This window comes from Petaurus breviceps, unplaced genomic scaffold (genome assembly GCF_028583685.1).
Source record: "Petaurus breviceps papuanus isolate PSGF00001 unplaced genomic scaffold, PetGlider_PUasm1.0 173, whole genome shotgun sequence".
NCBI lineage: Eukaryota > Metazoa > Chordata > Mammalia > Diprotodontia > Petauridae > Petaurus > Petaurus breviceps.
The window spans coordinates 8,257,709-8,281,856 of NW_027185759.1; the positions used below are offsets into that span (position 1 = coordinate 8,257,709).

A 24,148-nucleotide genomic window follows, 5' to 3' on the forward strand; every position below is an offset into this window, starting at 1 on the left:
GATGGATGGATGGATGGATGGATGGATGGATGGATGGATGGATGGATGGACCAATGAGAGAGAGAGAGAGAAAGGAGAGAAAGAGAGAGAGATGGACAGAGAGATGGATGGATGGATACATGGATGGATGGATAGATGGATGGATGGATGGATGGACCAATGAGAGAGAGAAAGATAGGAGAGAGAGAAAGAGAGAGAGATGGACAGAGAGATGGATGGATAGATGGATAGAGATAGATAGACAGACAGATAGATAGATCAATGCATAGATGAAAATGTACAGGTATGTGTATACATAGCCTTAATTTCTGAACAATCTGAATTTTCCTGCATAGAAAATTAAATGTAAATGAGGAAGACTTTAGATAGCAGAACAATCATCTTTATAAACCCTCACTGTCCTACAGCCATCTGTAAAATGGGAAATGATGTCATGGATATATTTCAATTTCTCTTTTCTCCTCTTCAGGAAGAGCTGAAATAAATATCATTTGGGACAGCATGAGCTGCTGCCCAGGACACAACAAAGCCCCTGTAGGTGGGGTCCAGATCATCATTCAGAAAGTACTACGTCCTGTATAAGGAAACATGTTGGGTAGCCCCAGATTCACTAGCAGAGTGGTAGAGACAGAGAGGGGGGAATGTGTGGAAGATGCTGCCCCTGGAAAATCCCACAGCCTATAACAATAGATGATTCTTCTGGAAAACAGCAGGTCAAAGATGGAACTGTGGATTCCTGGGCTTGAGGTTCCCTTTACCAATGCTACCAATCAATCAGCATTCATCCAGTCCTTGTGTGACAGACAAGCTAAGTTCTGAGGATACAAAGAATTGGAAAAAAAAGAAGGCTCTTACGAGTAATTCAGGTTTGAACCAAATGGGATAAGGAGATGAGTCTTTGATCTTTACAGAGACACATTTGCTTAACAGTTTAGGGCTGGAAGGGACCTGAGAGTTTATCCAATTCAACCCCCTCATTTTACTCATCAGGAAACTGAGATTCAGAAAGAAATGTCACCTTCCCATGATCACACCTGGTAAGCTTCAGAAGAAGGACTTAAATAGGAGGGAGGAAGCAAAGCCAGAAGGGAAAAGGAGGAGGGAAGAGATGGGTGACCCAGGATAGGGGGAGGATATGGCTTAGACTCTGTGCCCATTTCTTCCATATTCTCTCCATTATCCTCATCCACTTGCCCATGCTGACTTTCCTTCCATTCTTATCTCTATGTGTGTCTAGGGGTTTGCATGTGCGTGTGCTTTTACCTCTATTTGGTTTCCCCCTTCTAATAGTTTTTTTTTAGTTTCAACACATTATATGGGCAGCAATTCCAGAGTCTGGATTTGTGGGAACATGTCCAAGATCACCCTGGTGTCCCCATATGTTGGATGTCAAGATCGGGAAGGTGCCTGTGTCTCTGTAAATGCTTTCCAGCTTTCTGACACACAGTCAGTTCCCTAACTCCGGGGGATGACAAGGATGAAGCATTGATGACACTGTGTACTGAGAGTCACAATATGGTGTAGCCGGCATCCCTGAAGGGGGCTCCATGGAAAGTCCCCATCACTCAGGAGGGCTGCCGGCTCCTCTGGGAGCAGGACTTCCTCCAGCAGTCTCCCAAGATCACTCTGTAGCCATGGCTCTTCTGATGCAGACTGGGGAACAAGTCCCCATCAGCTTCTCTGATCCTTCCCGTCCTTTGGAGGCTGCATAATCCTGCAGTGCCAAGGACAAAACCACATGTTCTTCAGGCTGAGGACCCTCACCTTGCAGCAGCAACAGGATATACTCATTATTGTCACGTTTGTGTCTTTGGAACCTGAGCAGTTGTCTGTAAACCTGGCTCCACTCTTTGCACATTGCAATGGAAAAGAACTGTCTTGTGATCCAGGAGTAACCTGAGAGCCCCGAAGTGTGGCGGCTCCATCCTCCTATGCAGGGAAGCCCCAGCTAATGAGAGATGTCCTCTGCTGTCGCAGGTGAAAGGACTTAGCCAGGACCACAAAGGATTTGAACCCAGGGTGGCTGACTGCAAAGCAAGCCCTCTGTCCACGTGTCAGGCTGCCTCTGCTTTTAAGTGATCAGGCATAAAATAATACTGACCGCTCCCATTTCTAGAGTTTGGTTTGGTTTTCTCAGCAGTGCACTGAAGTGCAGTATAAGGAGAACCCCTGTTGTATGGGAGAAAAAATCCCAGATCAAGACGGCTAAGCATATTCTCCCTGACCTTCTCCCTTTTCTCCAGTTTCTTTCCTTTTTGTCCTTGCCACATGCCCTAGGATTCAGCTAGCTTGTGTTCGTCATACACGAACAATACATACACACAATGTCTCCCCCTTAGAGATTCACAGCAACTCATAGACAGAATTATCTCCATTTCACAGGAAACGGAGGTTAAGAAAAGTGAGCTTGCTTAGTATGAAATGGTGACAGTAGGATTAGAACCCAGGAGTCACCATGTCCAGTACTTTGCCTAAAACAGGTATTCTTAACTTGGGGGACATGAACTTATGAGAAGGAGGGAGAAATGGAGAAATAAAGAGAGAGGAAAAAGGGAAAAACAGAGAGAGAGAGAGAGAGAAGTAAGGAAAGAGAACAGGAAGGAGAGAGGGAGGGAGAGACACATAGAAGGAAGGAGAGGGAGAGACAGAGAGAAGGAAGAAGAGAGAGAAATAGAGATATTTCTATCTGGATGAATAGAGTGATAAACAATAGATGAAAAACTGCATTTCAATATCCCTTGTAACCTTATGAATTTTCTTTTATGCATTTAAACATATTATTTTAAAAAGAGCTCTCTCTATAAGCCTTGCCAGTCTTCCCAAGGGGTCTAGGACTGGAAAAAGATCTGGATCCCCTGGCCTTTTAAACCATCATCCTCATGCCTCCTTCCTCCAGAGGTGACATCCATCCATGCCTGTCCTTGTAGATCTGTGGTACAAGTGCCCAGAGCTCCTTAAAACTGTTTCATGGTTCTTGTAAAGTAGTGAAGTTGTAAAAATAAATAAAATCAGTTCTAATTCCCAGCAAACACGATCATGATATAACAGCTTTCGAACTGATCTGAGAGCTCAGAGGCCATATGGTCCAATATCTCACAGTATAGAGAAGAAGACTGATTTATCCAAAATCACACACCTCATAAGCATGAGAGACACCATCACTCCAAGTTCAGAACTCTTTTCATTATACCAAATTACCACTCTTGGAAAATGCTAGAAAAGAATATGCTATTGTACTCTAAATCAACTAGGGGTAGCTAGGTGATGCAGAGGATAGAGCACCAGGCTGGGAGTTAGGAGGATGTGAGTTCAAATCTGATCTCTGATATTTACTAGCTGTGTGACCCTGCCAAGAAAACCCCAAATGGGATCAGAGAGGGCTGGACATGACTGAAATGACTGAACAAAGAGAGCAGCTCTAAATCAATCAATTAACAATCCATAGGTATTTGTTAAGTATCTATTATGTCCTAGGCCAAGTACAAAGTCAGTTTTATAAAGGAGAATCCTTAGACAGTGTCCCTGAGAAGCAGGCAGCAGGAAGAGAGAGGGGAAAATGCCCAGCATCTCCTGAAACCCTGAAATGGCCAGAGTGCTTGTGGCCCGGTCAGTGCATTTAGATCAACCAACACACACAAACTTGGCCAGCACAATGGCTGGACATGAAGTCAGGAAGACCCGAGTTCAAATTCGCCCTCGACACTTAGTAGCTGTGTGGTCCCAGGAAAACCATGTAACCTCTCTGTGACTCAGTTTCCTCATCTGTGAAATGGGGATGATAACAGGATTACTGGGAGGGTTACTTGATATAGGACCTGTCTAGGGCTCTGCACACCTTCAAGCCTTCTGTGAACGAAACTCTTCCCATGACTCTCTAATGCTATGTGGTAGACTCAGAGATGGAATCATCTTTCAGGGGTGTGTATGTATATCGTGGGTTTGTGCATATGTATGTAGATGGGCATGTGTGTGTTTCAGAGAACCCTTTCTTCTGCAGTCCAGGAAAGCCTGTGACCTCTTTTCCAGAACAATGTTTTTGAAAGAATAAAGCATGGTCCCAAAGGAAGCCAATTGTATTGAAATATTCATCAAAATGTAAAAAGAGAAAGAAAAACAAAAAGAACGGACCTGACTTTGAGAACTCTTGTAGACGGGAGGGAAACCACACACTTTCTCTGCTCTTCTTTTTTCCTCTTGTCCCCTTCACTCTGATCTTTCTCTTATCCCCTTTTTCCATCTTTCCCCCCTCGCTCCCCCTGTTGAAATCATGCTTCTGACACTTAGATGTGTGGCCTTCAGTGACTCACTTTCTCTGTCAGAGCCTCAGTTTCCACATAGGTAAAATAGATTGGATTATGGTTTTTCAGGTTCCTTCCAAATCTAAATTGATAAGCCTTCTCTCTGTCTCTCTCTGCATTTCTGTTTCTGTCTCTGTCTTTCTCTGTTTCTCTGTCTCTCTCTCTATCTCTGTCTCTGTCTGTCTGTCTGTCTCTCTTCTCTCAGTGTCTGTCTCTGTCTCTGTCTCTCTCTGTCTCTCTCCCCCTCTCTTGCTATTCCATTAAAAATAAAGTGTCCAAAAGAAAGAGACTTCCATCTTGCTGCTTCCAATGACTCAAGGGATACAAGAGAGCAGCCTGTAACGAAGGAAATGCTGCTGCTTCTTACAAATCTCTTCCACCCTGAATTCTCCCTCCCTTTTTCTGGATGCAATCATCAGATGACTCATAGCCCAGAGCACCAGCCTTCTGACACTTAGGCAGGGTCCACAGAGTCCTGCTGCCTGCCTAATAAAAATATTCAGCCATGCCATTGACCCACATGGTGAGGGATTGAAGGACTAAATAATCCCCAAAGAAGCTGTGGCTGCCATGGTCTCAAATAGACTTGCAAACTTTCCAGGGCTTGCTGACCCAGGGCCTCAGAGGCACCCAAAAAAAGGGCCTGGCAGACATGAAAACTTTAGTCACTGCTCTGGTATGTTTCCATGGAAATCTGTCTTACTAGGGAAATCTGACCACTCCAAGGCCACGCATTCTGGTCGTGTAGTAGGTGAGGTCCACGAGGACTGTGGTTGATTTGGTTTTGCTTGTAAGGGGAAAGGCAACAATGGAAGCCACGGGCTGGGAGAGGGAAAGTTTCCATGATCAAAGGCCTTTGGTCACAAGGCCAGCCTATGTAAGGTTAAACACATTCTAAGGTGGGCAAGGTCACATTAGGACCGAGAGTGTCAGGACACTATGGTGCAGGACGGATGGAAATAATAAGTCTAGAGCTGGAAGGCACTTCAGGGGATTTGTAACTACTGCCTCATTTTAACACCCCTTCTTTTTGTATCTTGGGATGTTCCATAAGATTTATTTCCCAATAAATCCTTTTGTGCTTCCTTGACCAAAAAAATTAGAGGGAGCAAGTAAGGAAGGATGGAAGGAAAGAAGGAATAAAGAAGGGAGAGGAGGAGAAGAAAAAGAAAGAAGGAAAAGAAGAGGGAGAATGGGAAGGAACGAAGGAAAAGAGGGAGGGAGGGTGGAAGGGAGGGAGGGAGGGTGGAAGGGAGGGAGGGAGGAAAGGAGGAAGGGATGAAGGGAGGAAGGAAGGGATGAAGGGAGGGAGGGAGGGAGGAAGGGAGGGAGGGAGGGTTCCACAGCACTAAACAACCCATCAGTTCAGCATGACAGTGCACATGGGATGCCACACTGATAGTTCCCGCACTTACAGCAAAAGGATGGAGACAGATGTTCTCCATCTTTCTCTGTGGCCAAGTTCATCTCCACCAATTGAGAATGCTCTATTTCTATCATCAGAGTCACTGTCCCTCATGTCTTATGTGTTCTTACTACACTCTCCATCAATTAAGAAGTCTCCATATGTCTCTGAATTTTCTATACTGGTCATTTTTTACTGCATAGTAACATATACCATAACGTGTGTAGCCTGTCCCCGTTGATTCGAACCTAGCGAATTTATTTCCAATACTTATCTAGAAACACATCTCATCAATAATATATACAAAAATGGGACCATTCTTCCGGTCTTTACTGAGGAAACCAAGGGCAAGACATATCACATGCCTTGCCCAGTGGTGTCTGAGATAGAAGGAGCTGCCATCATCCATCCACCTAAGAGCAGAAGGGCAGCCCACATGGGAAAGGCCTTCACTTCTCAGGTCTGTTTCCAGGATTGGAAGCTGCTCAAACTTGGATCTTAATCTAAAGACCTTTGTGGCCCAGGAACCTGGAGCTTGTTGGTTTGTACATATCATCCAGTCCCATTATGATTCCAGGTGTGGTCATGAGCCCTGACTACAAAGTGGCATCCCCTGTAGGCATCAGCAATAGTCCCCACCCGCAGCCCAGCCACGAAGAGGAGGCAAGTCTGTACAGAGAAGTGGTCTCTGTGACTGAGACAACAATTCACCAGTTTGCCAGCTTCAATGCATTCTGTTCAGATGTGTTACTGTAACACTGGGCCACTGAGATTGAAATGGCACAGCATTGGATCACGTGCTTTCTTTTACCAGTCATGACTCTGATGATGGCCGGGTGCAGTAAGGATGGGGCACTCTGACCAACAGGTCAAAGAGGTGTACTATGTGGAGGAAAAATGTCTGAACAGCAATGAAACCCCTATTAAACCTGAAAGGAACTACGAGCAAATGTTAGACACCTATTATTTGTTAGGCCCTAGGAACACAGAGACAAAACTGTTCTTACGATCAAACCAACTTCCTTTTTTTGTTTTATAGATCTTGTGCATGAGAGAGAGAGGGAGAGAGAGAGACAAAGAGAGGGAGAGTAAGAGAGAGAGAGAGGGAGAGGGAGAGAGAGAGGGAGAGAGAGAGAGAGAGGGGGGAGGAGAAAGGGAGAGTAAGAGAGATGGAGGAAGAGAGAGAGGGGGAAGGGAGAGAGAGAGAGGGAGAGAGAGAGACAGAGAGAGAGAAACAGAGAGAGAGAGAGGGAGAGGGAGAGGATGGACAAAGGTGGATAAGACAAACAGAGATAAAAACATAAAGAAATGTAGATTGCTGGATAGATATAAATGTATTCATCATTCATCTATTGATTTGTTTATTAATTTCCTTGCTTCTCCTTCCTTATAAATGGTGAGGGCAGACAGGAAGTGGTGTCATCATGCCATTGACCATTTCCTACTATGCAGCATCTTCCCTTTGACAAAGATGAACTTGGGAAATCACCTGTCACATCTCACCATCAGTGACCTTGCCAGAACAAAGCAGATGGCACCAAACAAAGGGAGATCCCCAGTAGGAAATGTGGCTCCTTGCCCACCAGCTCTTTGGATTCCACTCTTTTCAGTGCCTCGGATGTGAGGCCCCACTTGCCTAATTCTGACCCGCAGATAAGAAGCCTTCTGAATGGGTGCTATTGATGGGGAAGGATGGAGGTTCTGGGACAGTGTTCAGGCCTCCAGCTTTGCGTGCCCCTATGCTGACAGACTCCATTATCCTCACCCACTTGCCAGAAAATGAAAAGCAGCTCTTGTGGGCAAAGAAAACAGGCAAAAGCAGACAGCTAAATACTGCCCTAGGAACATGAGAATCTCACACTTGTCAGACTCTTCCTGAATAACTGACACCATGGTCCAAACCAAACCAAGGAAAGCGGGCATCCCAGGAGGCCAGAGTGCAGGGTGAACACAGCTGGCGGCAGAAGCGATTCAGAAGGAGGTAAAAGTTGGCCATTGGGTCTGCAGCTAACCAAGAGGAGTCTGTGGGTTTGAAACAGTACCTTTGGCTGTTTCCTGGGGTTCATCCCTCCCAGAAGCACAGTGGCTGAGGGTGGTGCTTTCTGAGGAGGATTTATTGACACGATGAAGCAGAACTTACCTGCACATTGAAAACACCTTCATCGAGTGGCGGAGGTGGGGGGAAGGAGCCAGGGCCAGACGGGAGACTGCCAATGTCATCCAGAGGGGGAGGCGGAGGGGGCAGGAAGTCACCTGGAGCCAAGAGAAAGGCACACACAGTGAGCATGGATCCCATCTCTTCTCCCACTTTTGAAGGCATGATGTGAGTTACTTGGTCATTTACTACTTTATAGCTATCAGGACTTACTGTCTCCAAATAGAAGATTTGAAAGGACCATGGGTTTGAAGTCATACGAAATGAGAGGAGGGGGGAGAGGTAGAGAAGGAGGAGGAGGAGAGGGAGAGTGATACTGATGATGCTGGTGATGCTGATAGCTAGCCTTTGCAAGGCATTTGGAGGATTACAAAGCAATTTACATTTATCACCTCTGATCTCATGTCAATTAAAACTCAGTTTTGCTACTAACTCCCTGTGGGATCCTGGCCAAGGCCCTGGCCCTGGGCTGCTGTTCCCTGTCCTTTGCAGTGAGGACCGTTTCTGTTCCCATTCTAAATCTATAATCCTAAAATCTTTAGAGCCTTTGAGGCAAGACAGCCTGCTAGGAGTTCTGAAGCAGGGTTCAGAAGATTAATAATAATTATCAATAAATTAATAAATAAAACAAAGTCCATCTTCTCAAGAGCACAAAGTGTCTTTGTGAATGGTGAGTTATTTGTCCTTTGATCAGACAAGGATGTAGGCACTTCTGAGGGCCTACCACACACCAGCTGCTACTCAGTGCTGGGGACACAAAGATGGACAGGAGACTGTCCCAAGTCTCCTGAAGTTTTCAGGCTCCCAGTGCCAGCAGAGAGCTCTGCCCTGCCCTGGTGTGATGATAGAAGGCCCAGTTTAGCATCTCACTTTTGCAGCATCCTGGGAAACAAGCTTTATGGAGCCCAAGGGATGTGGTCGGGGCTAGAGGCTTCCAGTGACAAGCACAGTTGCACAGGGACCCAAGAACTATGGCAGTCCCTTCTCCTCTAGACCATAGTTCCAGAAAGGAAATAATAGCACTGGAATGTGGCAGCAAGGGAAGAGGTGAAGGGGGTAAACACAGAGCAGAGAGCTGTGTGCAGGCACACCTGAACACATGAAGGGGCCTCAAGATTAAAGAGAGGGCAGTCTGCATGGGAGGGTCTCTGACACAAATGTGCCCCACACTGGCCTCAGACACAACCTACCCTCAAGGAGGATACTCTCTACTGGGAGATCTCACAAGAAAACTGATGGAAGAATGTGATCCTAGAATCAAGCAGGACAATGGCTTACCAGGGACTCGCAAGCGTGGAAATGCCACACGCAGCCCTAAAGGCTCTTCATTCGTAAGGATCCTGGATCCTGACCCACAGAATCATAGGATCTAGGATCCTGGCACCAGGGCTGGAAGAGACATCAGATGGCCCATTCGAAAGAGGAGGGCACAGAGACTCAGAGAGGACTGATAGTCCATTCAATACGGCCGACGAGCTTACCTTGGTTTATGGCTTACAAACTGATAATTGGCCATCTATTAGTTATGACCTTGGCTGGGAGCCAAGTTATTTAAGGGTAGATTTTAAATGTCCTAACTTCAAATGCAGGGGAAATGATAGTCATTCCCTGCCCCTTCTCAATGTAGAGAGTCATCATTTTGTTTACTTACACATACTCACGCACACACAGACACACCCACATGCATACACACACAGACACAGACAGACACACCCCCCCCACTCCACAAGGGTCTGAGGCTGACAACAATGGCTGGTCTTGATGTCTCAGAGGGATGATTCTCCTCACATCTCCTGTACCAGATAGCCTCTGAGGTGCCATTGGGCTCTCAGATTATAGGATCCAGGGGTTCCACCTTGCTCCCATAAACTCACAGGGAGCACAGGTAGTTGTTTGGCTCTCCAGACTCTGAGGAATGCATTTTCAAGAACAGGAAAGAAAATGGCCACACCTGCCCTGTCTGTAAGTGGGGGCCTTTCCCTCTCTCAACACACACTCGCTCACCCCAGGACCTGTTTCTGGGTAAAATCACAAATTCTCCATTCATAACCTGTGTCCTCGCTCACTAGACACTCTATCCCAGCCACTTTCTGGCCTGTTTTCCCCTGACACCCCTGCCTTTCCTGATACCAACCTCTGGGAAGGTGAGTTCCAATTCTCCCACCCAGTGGGAGGGGCCGTGCATGGATGTCTATTTCATCCACGGGCCTGTGACTGCCAAGGTCCTCAGCTGACCTCCCAGGCTGGCCACAGCCAGGCTGGGTCATTGTGCAAGGTCTCCCTTACCAAAATTCCACCGGTCTTGGGGGCCCTGTCAAGCCCAGATGATGGATGGCCACGCATTTCATTTCACCACTGGGCAGACAAATGGTATTTCCAGAAGGGGTGAGAGGAAGGGACACACAAGAGCACACTGCTGCCGATTTAATTCAGAGTATAACAAATTAATCTTCAGAGGGGGTGAGGGACACGTAAGGAGGAGATCTCCCCATTATGCATGGCTTTTTTTTCCTCTTTCTCAGAAGTTCTTTTCTTGACTTGAATTGATCCCTGAGCACACTGGAAACCAAGGTGAAAGGGGGCACTTCTGGCAGGGGGGTGGGGGGGTGGGGGGGCAGCTCCTAGCCAAGACAACAGCACAGCCAGAGGAGGTGATGTCAAGGTCAGCCAGTGAAGGGGGGGAGCATTGTTAATTGGTGCAGAGGTCCTTTGCCTTCCCCCACCCACCAAAAAGAACGAGATGGTGACAGCGATGGTTCTGAAGTTATGGGGTGGCTACAACCACTCACAGGGATGAGGGCTGCTTGGATTGAATGTGTACATATAGGAATATACTCATCTATATGCATGCATTTCTATTCAATATATACATACACATATAGATTATATATATATATATATATATATATACATTTGGAGAGAAAGAGGAGGAAAGAGGGGGAAGAGAAAGAGACAGAAAGAGGGAGATAGAGGAGAGATGGGACAAAAGACTGGATGAAGGGAAGGAGGGAGGGGAGGAGGAAGAGAGGGAGGGGGAGAAAGGGGGAGAGAGAGAGAGAATAAGCATCCATTTTTTTACATGCTCTGTGCAAAGCAATGTGCCAAGTACATTCTACGAATATCATTTCATTTGATCCTCACAACAACCCTGTGAAAAAGGGGCTATTATTATGCCCATTTTGTAGTTTAGGAAACTAAGGCTTAACTAAGGTTAAGTGATTCAGCTACACATGTAGTAAGTGATTTGAACTAACATCACCTTGTCTGACTCCAGGCAGAGGGCTCTAACCACTATGCCACCAGCTGACTCTAAGAAAGCCAGAGGCAAAGATGAAGCCACAAAGACAGACACACACACACACACACACAGAATCAGAGAGAGAGAGAGAGACAGAAAAAGCACTGACATTGATATATGACTTTGAGGTTTGCCAATATAATTTACAATAAAACATGACAATATCATACAGTTACAGAATCTCAGGGGCATTCTAGTCAAACCCAAATCAGAACAAGGGTGCCCTATAATTCTAACACCAAAGAGCTTGAGCGTAGGGTCAGGAAGCACAGAGTTCAAATTTAGCCTCAGATTCCCTAGCTGTGTGACGCTAGGCAAGTATATTAACCAGTTTTCCTCAGTTTCCTCATCTGTAAAATAGGGATAATAATAGCACCTGCCTCCCAGAGTTGTTGTGAGGACCAAATGAGAGAATATTTGTAAAGTACTTACAAACCTATAGAGCAGAAGATAAATACTCGCTATTACTATTATCGATGCTGCTGCTGCTGTTGATGATGATGATGATGGTGTGTGAGGACATTTCTCTCCCTTAGCTAGAAATATCTGGATTTAGAATAAAACTAAATTCATTTTTGTTTCAAAAACGTTTCTAGTATAACTATGCCTAAAATGCAGAGTACATTTTCCCCCCATTGGCAGGCACAACATTGAAGAAAAGTTGTTAGAGAAAGAGCCAAGATGGCAGAGTAAAAGTAGGGACTCACCTGAGCTTCCCCCAAATCCCTCCAGATACCTTTAAATAATGACATTAAGCAAATTCTAGGTCAGCAAAACCAACAAAAAGACAGAAAAACAACCTTCGTGCCCCAGACAATTTAGAAGGTTGGTAGGAAAGGTCTGTTGTATCAGGGTGATAGAGGAGTGCAGTTTAGCATAGTCCATGCCAGCACAGACCAGGCTCAGAAAATCAGGAGCAGGCCTCGGGGAGACTGAATCAGTGCCAGCTGTGGAAGTTCACAGATCACTCAGCCCAAAGACGGTAAGAGGATCAGACGACTTATCAGAAATTTACAGGGGTCCCTTCGCTGGCGCCAGGGAGCAGGCTCTGTTGCATTGTCTATACATGGATCTGGGTAACAGTCCTGAGTCTTAGTCCCAGTGCCAGTAAGAGTGCTAGCACAGCAGAACTTGTGGTCACAGGGGAGCAAGAACCTTGGTCACAGTTCCAGGGCTGGAAAGAATACTTGTGGTCATTCACAAACCAATGCACAGGCTAGGAAAGTAGTAAACATACCTCTCCCTAGATCATGCCACCTTGGAGAAGTCAAAAAGTTACAGGTCCTCAGTACCTCCGAAAACAACTGCACAAAGAATCTGAAGCAGATCCCACTTTTGTACAGAGTTAAAACTCAAAAAAAAGACAAGAAAATGAGGAAACAGAAAAAAAAAATCTGATCATAGAAGGTTACTATGGTGACAAAGAACATTAGGACACACACTCAAAAGACAACAAAGTCAAAATTCCTACATCCAAAGCCTCAAAGAAAAATAAGAATTGGCCTAGACCATGAAGGAGTTCAAAAAGGATTTTTAAAACAAAGTAAGAAAAGTAGAGAGGAAAAACTGGGAAGAGAAATGGGAATGATGCAAGAAAATCTTGAAAAAAAATCAACAGTTTGGTAAAGGAGGACCAAAAAAAAAAAGTACTGAGGAAAATAACACCTTAAAAAATAAAATAAGCCAGGGGCAGCCAGGTGGCACAGTGAGTAAGAGTGCTGGCCCCAGAGTCAGGAGACCTTGGATCAAATCCAGGCTCAAATACTTATCACCACACCCAGAAATAACTGGCCATGTAACCTTGAGCAAGTTACTTAATACCAATTTATTAAAAAAAAAATAGAAAAAGCCAAATGGTAAAAAGAGGCACAAAAATCCAATGAAGAGAAAAAAGCCTTGAAAGCAGATTTGGCCAGATGGAAAAAGATATGCAAAAACTCTCCCTAAAAAGTAGAATTGGCCAAGTGGAAAAGGAAGTAAAAAAAATCTCACTGAAGAAAATAATTCCTTAAAAGTTAGAATTGGGCAAGTAGAAGATAAAGGTTTTATGAGACATCAAGAAACAATAAAAAAAAATCAAAAGAATGAAAAAATAGAAGAAAATGTGAAATATCTCATTGGAAAAACAAGTGACCTTATAAAACAGATCCAGGAAAGATAATTTGAGATTTATTAGCTGACCTGAAAGTCATGATCAAAAAAGAGCCTAGACATCTCTCTCAAGAAAGTAGCAAGGAAAAACTTCCCTGATATTTTAGAACCAGAGGATTAACTAGAATTTGAAAGAAACTTCTGAAAGGGATCTCAAAATGAAAACACCCAGGGATATGATAGTCAAATTCCAGCCCTCCAGATGAAGGAGAAAATACAAAAAGAAACAATTCAAATATAGTGGAGCCACATTAGGAATAACAAAAGATTTAGCAGCTCCTACATTAAAGGATTGGAGGGCTTGGAATATGATATCCCAGAGTACAAAAGAGTTAGGATTTCAACCAAGAATCACCTACTCAGCAAAACAGATGGTAATTCTTCAGAGGGGAAAATGGATATTCAGTGAAAGAAAGGACTTTTAAGCAATTCTCAGGACAAGACCAGAGTTGATTAGAAAATTTACCATTAAAAGGTAAACAGGAAAGAGCAATAATAAGGCATTTCATAAGGTTAAATTGTTTATATTTCTATTTTGGAAAATGATACTTATAACTCCTAAAAAAATTCTCATTAATAGGGCAGTTAAGAGAATACATAGATAGAAATATGATTATCTTTTTTTTAATTAAGAGTTGGGAAAGAAGAGGAAAGGGAGAGGTAGAATGGAATAAATTATCTAACATAAAAGAAGTTTTACGGAGGAGGGAAAAATGGGGGAAGTGGGGAGGGGACCACATAAACCTTATTCTCATTACAATAGGCTTCAAAGAGGGAATAACATACACTTATGTGGGCTTAGAAATCTATTTTACCAAATAGGGGAATAGGAAGGGAAGGAGTTAAGAGAAGGGGGTGGGGAACTGGTAGAAAGGAGGGCATTTTGGAGAAGGCAAAAATCAGAAACAAAATTTTTTGAGAATGGACAGGGTGAAAGGAGAGAGAGAGTAGGATAAATGGGAAAACAGTATGGTGGAAAGTACATAATTGGTTATCATTGCTGCAAAAGAAAGTGTTCACAGTGAGTTTCTCTGCTCAAGACTTCATTTCTCAAACATATAGAAAACTGAATAAATTCATAGAAATAAAAGCTATTCCCCAAATGATAAATGTTTGAGGGATATGAACAGACAGTTATCAAAGTAATCAAAGCTAACTATAGTCATATTTTTAAAAATGCTCTAATTCCCTATTGATGAAAGAAATACACATTAAAAACAACTCTGAGCTAGTACCTCACACCTGTCGATTTGCTAATATGACAGAAAAGGAAAATAGCAAACGTTGTAGGAGATATGGGAAAATTAAAATACTAATGTACTGTTGGTGAAGTTGTATATTGACTTTCATTCTGTAGAGCAATTTGGAACTATGTCCCAAGGGCTATAAAACCTCTCTTCACACCTCCCTTCAACTAAGAAATGCTACTATTAGGTCTATATCCAAAAGAGCTAAAAAACACAAAGAAAAAGTACCTATATGTACAAAAATATTTATAGCAGCTCTTTTAGTGGTGGCAAAGAACTGGAAATCAAAGGGATGTCCATCAATTGGGAGTTGACTGAACAAGTTGTTGTATATTATTTTGATGGAATACTACTATGCTTTAAGAAATGATGAGAAGGATGCTGGCAAAAAAAAAAAAACATTGAAAGAGTTTCCTGAACTGATGCAAAGTAAAATGAGCAGAACCAGGAGAATATGGTACACACTACCAGTAATATTGTATGATGATCTACTATGAATAACTTAGCTATTCTCAGCAATACAAAGATCCAAGACAATTTTGTAGACGTATGATAAAAGGTACCATCCACTTCCAGAAAAAGAACTGGTAGAGACTGAATGCAGATCAAGAGGCTTTTCCTTTACTTTATTTTTCTTGTGTTTTTTTTCATGGTGTTTGTATTTTCTTTCAGAGAATGACTTATATGGAATGTGTTTTGCATCACTGAACATGTATAACTTATCAATGGGGGAGGGGAGAAGAGAGAATTTGGAAATCAAAATTTGACCAAAAATAGATTGTTAAAATTTTGTTTTTGCATGCAAATGGAAACAAATAAAATTAAAAAAAGAGAATAGGAGAAAAAAGTTACTGATGTAGAAAATGAGTAAGAGTTCATAGTAGGTCATTTCCTCTAAATGACTCATTAAATCTTCATGTCAAAGAGGCAACAGAACATGCAGCATGTTAGGAGAGACCAGTTAACTAATACTGAAGTTCCAACTGGAAGTCCCCTGACTTATGTATCATGAGGAAAATGAAGAAAATGGCCAAGGGTTTGGGAAAGAGAACACACACACGGGTCTATTAAAGGAACTGTCTCTTTATTACGGAGAAGTGAGAAATGACTTCCTCACCAGAGCCTACATGACTCCTCACTTCTTTGAAACACATCTGTTTCCTCATGGCAAGGGACAACAGTCCATGCCCCAGTGGGAGTAGATGTGGTTTGGCTCCAGCTCCATGGAAGGAGCCTGTCTGAGACTCCTTCTGCTGAGTCTACTCACTGTCCCAGTCTACACCCAGAGCCTGGTTACTGTGTGTCTGTCACAGGCAGGTGAAGTATGAAAGCAGAAGCAGAAGGAGGCAAAGTGGCCACTGGGGTGAGGTATGGCCAAAGGAACAGGGTTCAGAAAGGAAGAGGTCACTGAAGCATCTTCCCAAAGTGTATGAATCACACTGGGCACAAGCAGGGGGAAGGACCAATAGAAATGCAGTGCCCAGGTAGACCAGCACACCAGCTTGATGCACCTCTGCACGCTCCATTTATGAATACTGTTTCAGCAAATCTTTTAGGGAGAAGGGATAAAATCTGAGTCCTTTGGTACCTGGGTGTCCCTGGTTTCCTTCAAAGCTCAGCTCAAGCACCACCTGTTATAAGAAGACTTTCCTTCCCCTTGTCCCAGAAGTCAATGTTTTTTCCTGACCAGCAACCTTGCACTTTCACACACACACAGTCCCCATTCCAGTAAAATACAAGGTCACTGAGGGCAGGGACTTTTCATCTTTATTTTGGTATCCTTAGTGCATGGTACATAGTAGGTGCTTAATAAATGTTTGTTGATTAGTTGCCCATAAATAATGAGTGAATCAAGCTACAAATAAATAAAGGAGCCAGCCACAACAACAACACTAAAAACTAAAACCACCCTCACCAGCTCCCCCTCCAACATCGTCTGGACAGAGTGTCTCCGGGAGAGAAAAGGCCCCATTTGAAGCACCTCTTGCTGCCTTCCGATTCTATTCACTTCCTGCTGGCCTCTTCTACATAAAAGCTCCAAATTGCCGTGATCTGCTCAAAATGTTTCTGTTTCCATGGTGCCTACTGAGTAAGCCATTCCAACTGTGCCTCAGCTCTACGGCTAATGAATGGGGCAGCTCCAGATGACTTATTTAGTCTTTCTGAGCCTGAATGGCTTCATCTGAAATCAGATAGAATAACCAGGACCATATCTTCCATGAACAGTCAAAAAGAAAGGATCAAAAAAGAAAGCCTAATTTGAACTATAGCGAGAATTGGAAATGTCACTTAGTGCTATTAGGTTCTGCAAATAATTAGCCTCATTTAGGCATAGCAACTGGGGAGCTAAGATAGAATTCAAAGAATCATAGACTCTGAGCTGGAAGAGACCTTGGAGGCCCTAGAGGCCGACACAAGCTCCCAGAGCTTTCCATTCAGGCCCCGGGGACAGCCTTGGCCTCCAGGATCTCCTGCTCCAGACCATCTCTGCTTTGCTACCAGTCAAGCTTTTCAAGTACAGATCTGACCACGTCACTGCACTAGTTAGGAAATTCCAGTAGCCCCCTATTACTTGTGGGACAAATGCACAATCTGTTCAGCTTTTAACATGCTCCACTGCCTGGACCCTCCCTCCCTTTCCAGTCTTCTTACCCATTATTTCTCTGACCCAGTGACACAGGCCCCCCAGTATTCCTTTGAGAAGATTCTCCAAGTGCCCATGGTACCTTTCCACTGGCTGTCCCTCCTGCCTGGAGCTCTCCCTCCCTCCCTCCTTCTCTCTCTCTCCCTTCCTCCCTCCTTCTCTTTCTCTCTCTCTGTCTCTCTGTCTCTCTCCCTCTCTCTTTCTCTCTTGTCTCTATCTATGTCTCTCTGTCTCTCTGTCTCTCTCTCTCTCTGTGTTTCTGTCTCTCTCTCTCTCTCTCTCTCTGTCTCTGTCTCTGTCTTCAATGCTAGGAGCTTCTCTTCAAAACCCCCTCCAATTCATATTCTTTAATGTGCATGTTTTCATGTTGTCTGTGAATTTTTTGAGGGACCCTTTTGTGTGTGTTGTGTCTTGTCTTGTTTTTTCTTTTCTTTTCTTTTTTTGCTTTATGAGCACTCATCAGAAAGCCTGGCACACAATTAACACTTGATGAATGCATGTTGACTGAACTGGAACACAAATCCTCCTGAACAAGTGAGCATTCAGTCTTTACTAGACGTCCTCCAATAAGAATGAACTCACTCATTTTCCTGTCACTTAGGGACAGGAATCTGCCTCTCTGCCCCTTCTGCCCAGGTCAGATCTTCTGGAGCTAAGTAAAGTCAAGTATTACTTTGCTGGTGATCACACTTCAAGCAGGTCGGAAGATGTCCCTTCCCTCCTTGGCTCTCTCTTCAGTGACATTCATGACACGATACATTCTTTGGCTCAGCTAGCTCAGTGGTCCTGCTCTGGGCTCATTCCCAGGTGCAGACTGCCCAGATGGGGGTGCAATACTGCAATTAGACAATGACTTGCCTCACATCAGACAGTGGCTCTTAAACATAGAAAAAATTCAGATGAGTTTTCTGTGTAAGTAGGGCATTCTCCTAATTCATCTCGAGCTGCCGGTCGGTCCCCTATACGCCTGCCAGGCCTTTTCCACAGACACAAAAGGGCAACAAATGCTAAGAATAAAGATCTGTTTAAAATGGGTCACCTTGTATAAGGAAACTTGTAATTAATTAACATCTGCATCATCTGTTCATAGAAGGCCTTTGAGAGATGCTTTGAGTTCCCCCTAGCAAAGAGGAGAAATGAGGCTGGTCCTGAAGCAGATAAGCACTCCCTGATCCCCATGGGAACACTTTCATTTTTGGCTCGGACTGTCTCAAAGCTCTGGGCCATGCCTCAGTTAAACAGCTCTTGCTTTCTATCACCTGTAAATTGTGGAGGTGAGGCTGAGACACGCTGGTGAATCAGATCTGAAAGGATTGCATTTTGCCACCACACTGTGGCTTCCAGGGGGTCTATTTGTTGAATAATATCCAGCGCCTCAGCTGAAAATATTGAATAGATTTCAAATAATATGAAATTATGAGTCAAGCCAAGCTCTGCAAATGAACTGGAACCAGGCTGCACTTCTGAACCAACCGAGTCTCGTTTGTCTTGCAAAAACAAAATAATTGCTGCCCAAACAACAAAACACATCCAACACATTCTGACTTCCAGACACACGTCGGTGAAGTAAGTGGGGCAATGAGTTGAAGCTCACACTTCAATTTTCAGCACATTCACGGGAAAGCTCTAGGCCCTGTAACAATTGAAACTTAAAGTAATAATAATAATTTCATGTTTCATCTTTTTGATGAGCCCTGAAGATGCAAAGCTCCATGATCCACAAGGAAAGACTCCAATCATGTCTACCCCTTGCTGCATGCCACTGCAGTTCTCTGGCAGGACCATGGCATCTGGAGACAAAGGCACTGCTCTCCAAAGGTACCCCCAGCCAGAAATCTTCCTGTCCTCAAGCATGAAAATCCTACAGGAGTAAGCAGTGCTTTATTTGGGGGAGGGGACATTCAGAGATGTGGAGAAGTGCTGCCTAAACTCTTTCAGAAGGGGCCCTCCCTAGGCCACCTCTCAGCTGGTTCCATGTAGCCTCCTGCTGTGGCCTAAGGAATCTGCTGATGTTGCTGCCATTACTCTTGTTTTCCCAGCTGACTTTCTCTATTCCTAAGGCAGTATATTCCCTTGCCTAATACCCCTTTCCTCCCACCCTGACTCTTGTCTAGGACTTCCGAAATCAGGATTTTCTATGTATGAAAGTTTCCAGTTTCCAGGGAGATTGCAGGCTCCTGAGGCCTGTGAATGACTCAACAGTACAAAACCTATTTGACAGCAGGACAACCTGCACCCCTTCCTTTCTCATAACGCAGGAGCAGCTCTTCTCCATCAGCCACCATTAGGACACAGACACTGGCCCAAAGCATGAGCCGTGATGAATTCCCTCCCTCTTAAACCAGGCTGAAGACCTTCGCATGCCAAATCTCACAGGGGACCCCCCATTTGTCTCCCTCCCTGTCCTTCTCCAGGCCTTCTAGGACGATGAGTGAACGCCGATGTTAGGAAGGAAGGCCTTCATGTATGAGGAAATCTGATGGGAAGTCATGTCCACAGGCATTAATTAAGTACCTACTATGTGCCAGAATACAAAAATGAGATCCCACTCTCAAGAAATTCCATCTAACATGGAAGGCAACCTGCAGATGGCTGTGTACGATTAAGCTATAGATGACACAAATAGAGAGGAAGAAGAGTTAGAGGTGTACATATGTACATATAGTGAATTCTATTTTTATATTTATATCTACATAGTGGACACAATGGATAGAGTCTTGGGTCAAGATGGAAGAATCTCAGTGTTCAAATCTGTCCCGGGACACTAGCTATGTGACCCTGAATATGTCACTCAACTATTATTTGCCTCAGTTTCCTCAATTGTAAAATGGTGATCTTATTCCTTTAGCACCTATCTTACAGGGTTATTGTGAGAACCAAATGAGAAAATATTTGTAAAGCACTTAATACAATGCCTGGCATACAGTAAGCTCTATATAAATGTGTATCCCCTTCCTTCCCCATCTTTCTCTACCTCTATCTCTCTATTTTTCATCAGCAACTCTGCTCAGCTTCTATTCCATTGACCTTCCTGCCTCCTCCAAGGAAAAACATCATATCACCAGGCTTGCTGACTCAAACTTTGACACTGACACCTTCACCATTGCCCAAGTTGCCCCTTCCCCTCTGATCCAGGGCTAGAGGGGAGCAATAAACTGTCCCTGAAGCCTTCCTTTCTACCCCAAGGGCTGCAAACTCTCCAGGGAACTCCACCAGCAGCTCTGCTTGGTTTCCATTCCATGGAATCATGGCACATGGTGGCCCCACTTGCCTCCTCCTTCCTGCTTTTCAGCTTTCTTTGGTGTGTTCCCCTTCCCCATTAGAAAGGGAGCTCCGTGAGGGCAAGGATAGGATCTTGGATGTCACTGTCTCCCTAGCGTTTAGCACAGTGCCTGACACATAGTAGATGCTTTAAAAATGTTTAACACACTGAATTTCAATCTCTATCATTTACATGTATCTTCACATACATTTTTATACACAGATATACATGGTTTATAGACAGATATATGATAGCTTAGAGACAATTTCAAAGAAAAAGCACTAGCATTCACAAGGATGGGGAAAGGCTCCCTAAGGCAGATGAGATTTTAAGGAAGCCTGCAACTATTAAAGGGACTTTTTAATTTCCAAAAAACTGAAACAAAAACAACCCAGTGCACTCTCCCTCTCCTATTTTATTCTGGGATGAGCTTGTGTGCATTTGTATAGTTTATAAATACATAAATATATACACGCAAACATATCTATGTACATATATGCATACATGTGTATATAGATACCACTGAACATAATAATAAAATTAAACAAACATATGTGTGTGCACATACAAGAGCTCCAAAGGATGCCCCTATAACTTCATTCCATAGGGTGGACAATAGGCACTCTTCCTCCATTTGGTTTTTCTTGTGAGGATGGTAAGACCTCAGTCTTTTAAGGATTTATGAACCTTATCCAGGAGATTCTGCAAGGCTCTTTGGCTCAGAGTGCCATATCATTCTCAAACACATGTACTAGGAATACTTCACCATTAAAGTAAGATCCCGGAACCCTAGTAAGTCCCTTAAGCTCTCTGGGTCTGTTTCTTCATCTGGGCTAGGTCCTCTTCAGCTCCAAATCCATGACCTCATGATTACATTGATCTTAGTTGCTATTTGTATTGAAATATTCCAGCTAAAAATTTATCTGTCCCCTTCTATGCCTTTTAGCCAACATAGACAAATGTGAAAATACTCCAGAAAAATCATATTCTGAAGAGAGCCACTAATTTCTTTCCTTCCTTCCTTATCTCCATTTTCCTTCCCTCCTTGCTTTCCTTCCTTCCTTTTAGATGGGCCATGTGCATGTTTTTAAAAGTAACACTGAAGCTGTCAGGTACTTGCACTAAAATTTCCATCGCCACCTGCTAGCTGAAATATTGCTTTTATGGATTTATATTGTATTAAAAGGTCACTGGCTGTTTAAGTCTACAACAGTTTGAATCATTCTAAAAGTCTCTTAACAGTAAGAAAAGGAAGCTTAGAACAAACAGCAGCAGGGACCCTAATTAAAAGGGCCAATTCATCTAATTTTATTTGGGGTTAATTATTCAGGATTCACTCTTTGATGTATAAGGAATAGCAATTAGTAATTTTAGTGATTGGAGCCTCGTTGGAGGTGGAATCAGTTAAAATGAGTGAGTGTTTACAACACAAGATGCTGAATTAGTTTCTCTCAGCTGGAAGACAGGAACACAGAGCTCTGAGAGATGAAGGCTATGAATTTCAGACCTGACGTATAATATTCTCTTCAAAATAAAACACATGTCAACAAGGAGCTGCACTCCCTCCACTCAGGAAAAGAGGCAATGCAAGAAAGCTGCAAGGGACAACTGCCTGCAAATGCAGCATACAAGAAAAACCATGCTGCAGAATGATGTGATTTACCAGCGGCTCTGGTGGGTGGGCATTGGACTCATCATTGCAATCATTATTTACCCAGTTATTTATCCTTGACAGATTCAAAAGAAAAATAAAGTTCTCCAGCAGGTTGGCTTTTCCTCCTTAAGAAAAAACGAGCTTGACAGAACTGAAGATTCAAATGGCAAAAAGGGGCCTTGGATATCATAGGGTCTAGCCCTTAAATTTTATAAATGAGAGAAGTGACAGCCAGTGAAAGGAAGGGATCCATCCTAGGTAACCTAAATAGAAAACATTCAATGCGGAATTTTAATTACTCATCAAGAATACCATTTAAGCAATTTTGATATAGTTATTGGGAGGGGGGGGAATGTGAACGTTAATGTCCTTTCTGATTTAGATTCTCTGAGTATACACCTGAAGGACAATTCCAACAATAATGATCTGAATGACCTTTTTTCTCCATTGACCTGTGTAACATCCTTGTGGCTTGCTATAAGTTTGCACATTTTGTTGTGAAAATAGACTCACAGCAGTGCTGTGGCTGCCCCTTGTCACAGAGGGAGCATGAGTCAGGGGCAGGCCCTCTGACTCCAAACCCAGCCCTCATTTTACTGTGTCATTGTCTCCCACGGCAAGTGAAAGCAAACAAATGGGTATGGAATCAATGTCTGGAGATCGATGGGGTCCATCTCTACAGGGGTGAGTGTTGTTTTTATCCATCCTAATCTGTAAAATGAAGATAATGATAGCTCCCAGATTTTTTGTGAGGATCACATGAGAATGTAGGAAGAAACCTTTGCAAGCCTTCAGGCACTACATAAATCTGAGCGGAGACAATGCATTTTATCATTATTGTTATTTTTCTTCTTGAAGGAGGAATTTGAAGCCATACAGAATAGCAACAGGGAATCAGAAAAGCCTTTTGGAAGGAGGTGGTCCTATGAATGGAATCTGAAAAGGAATCCAATGATTTTAATTCTAAAAGGCAAAATTCAGGACGGGGGCGGGGGGGGGAAGGAGAAGAACAGTATTTGAGGTAGCTTGGACAAAAGCACAAAGGTGGGAGAGATGGAGCAGACAGTAGCAAGTTGTCCAGCCCTAATGAAGAGTAACCTAGAATAAGTCTGGTGTGAGTGGCCAGACTGTGAAGGGCCATAAAATAGAGAGAAGATAGTATGGGATTGTAGGGGCAATGGGGAGCTAATTGAACTACCTGAGCAGGTAAGTGATGTTGCAAGACTTACGCTTTAGGAATACAAACATGGCTCCTGGGGGGAGGATAGGATGGAGTGGATGGTGCTTTGAAGCAGAGAGACAAATAAAGAGAATATCACAACAGTTCAGGTCCCAAAGTGATATCTGCCTGAACTAGGCTGGGGGTTCAGCGAGGAGACAGAAGGCGACGGATGGAAGAAGTCGAGAGGAGGTGAAATAACCCTCGGCAGATGAGAGGATGCAGGGCAGAAGCAAAGCGAGGGGTCAGGAGGTTCTGCAAGTTCAGTGCTAGCCAGGCCACATTTGAAATACCTCCCATGTCAGTGTCCAGCGTGCAGCGGGAGGAGAGTGGTCAGGGCTCAGGAAGCTAATGGAGCAGTACTGAGGCATCTGCCTAGAGAGGAGAACTGAAGCCATGGTCATAGAATCACCCAGAGAGAGAAGCCAGGGAATGAACAGGAGGAAACCCGAGTCAGATTGGCCTACCAACAGTAACAATTCTGCAAACACTAAGAAAGATCAGCCAGTCAGGTAAAAGGAGAACCACGACAAAATGCAGGATCATGAATCAGAGAAGATCCCAATGTCTAAGAATGAGAGCTATTCCCTAACTGATAAATGGTCAAAGAATACAACACATAGCTCTAAAGAGAACACGTTCAGACTGTCCACAGTCATATGAAATGATGCTATGCATTACTAATCATTAGAGGAAAAACTGAGAGAAACTGGGAAGTTCCACCTCAGAGAGAGAGAGATTGTGAGAAAGAGAGGGAAGGAGAGAGGGAGGAAGGAAGGAAGGAAGGAAGGAAGGAAGGAAGGAAGGAAGGAAGG

At 43.7% G+C, this 24,148-nt stretch overlaps 1 protein-coding gene across 15 annotated transcripts in view; it reads right to left on the bottom strand.

Annotated features, from left to right (window-relative positions):
- Positions 1–24,148, bottom strand: part of LPP (LIM domain containing preferred translocation partner in lipoma) — a 704,807-nt gene that overhangs the window by 385,817 nt on the left and 294,842 nt on the right. For all 15 annotated transcript variants that reach the window (XM_069083318.1, XM_069083326.1, XM_069083316.1 and 12 more), the window contains one exon: positions 7,844–7,956. In XM_069083318.1, coding sequence (XP_068939419.1) covers positions 7,844–7,956 — 113 coding nt within the window. The remainder of the gene's footprint in view (positions 1–7,843; positions 7,957–24,148) is intronic.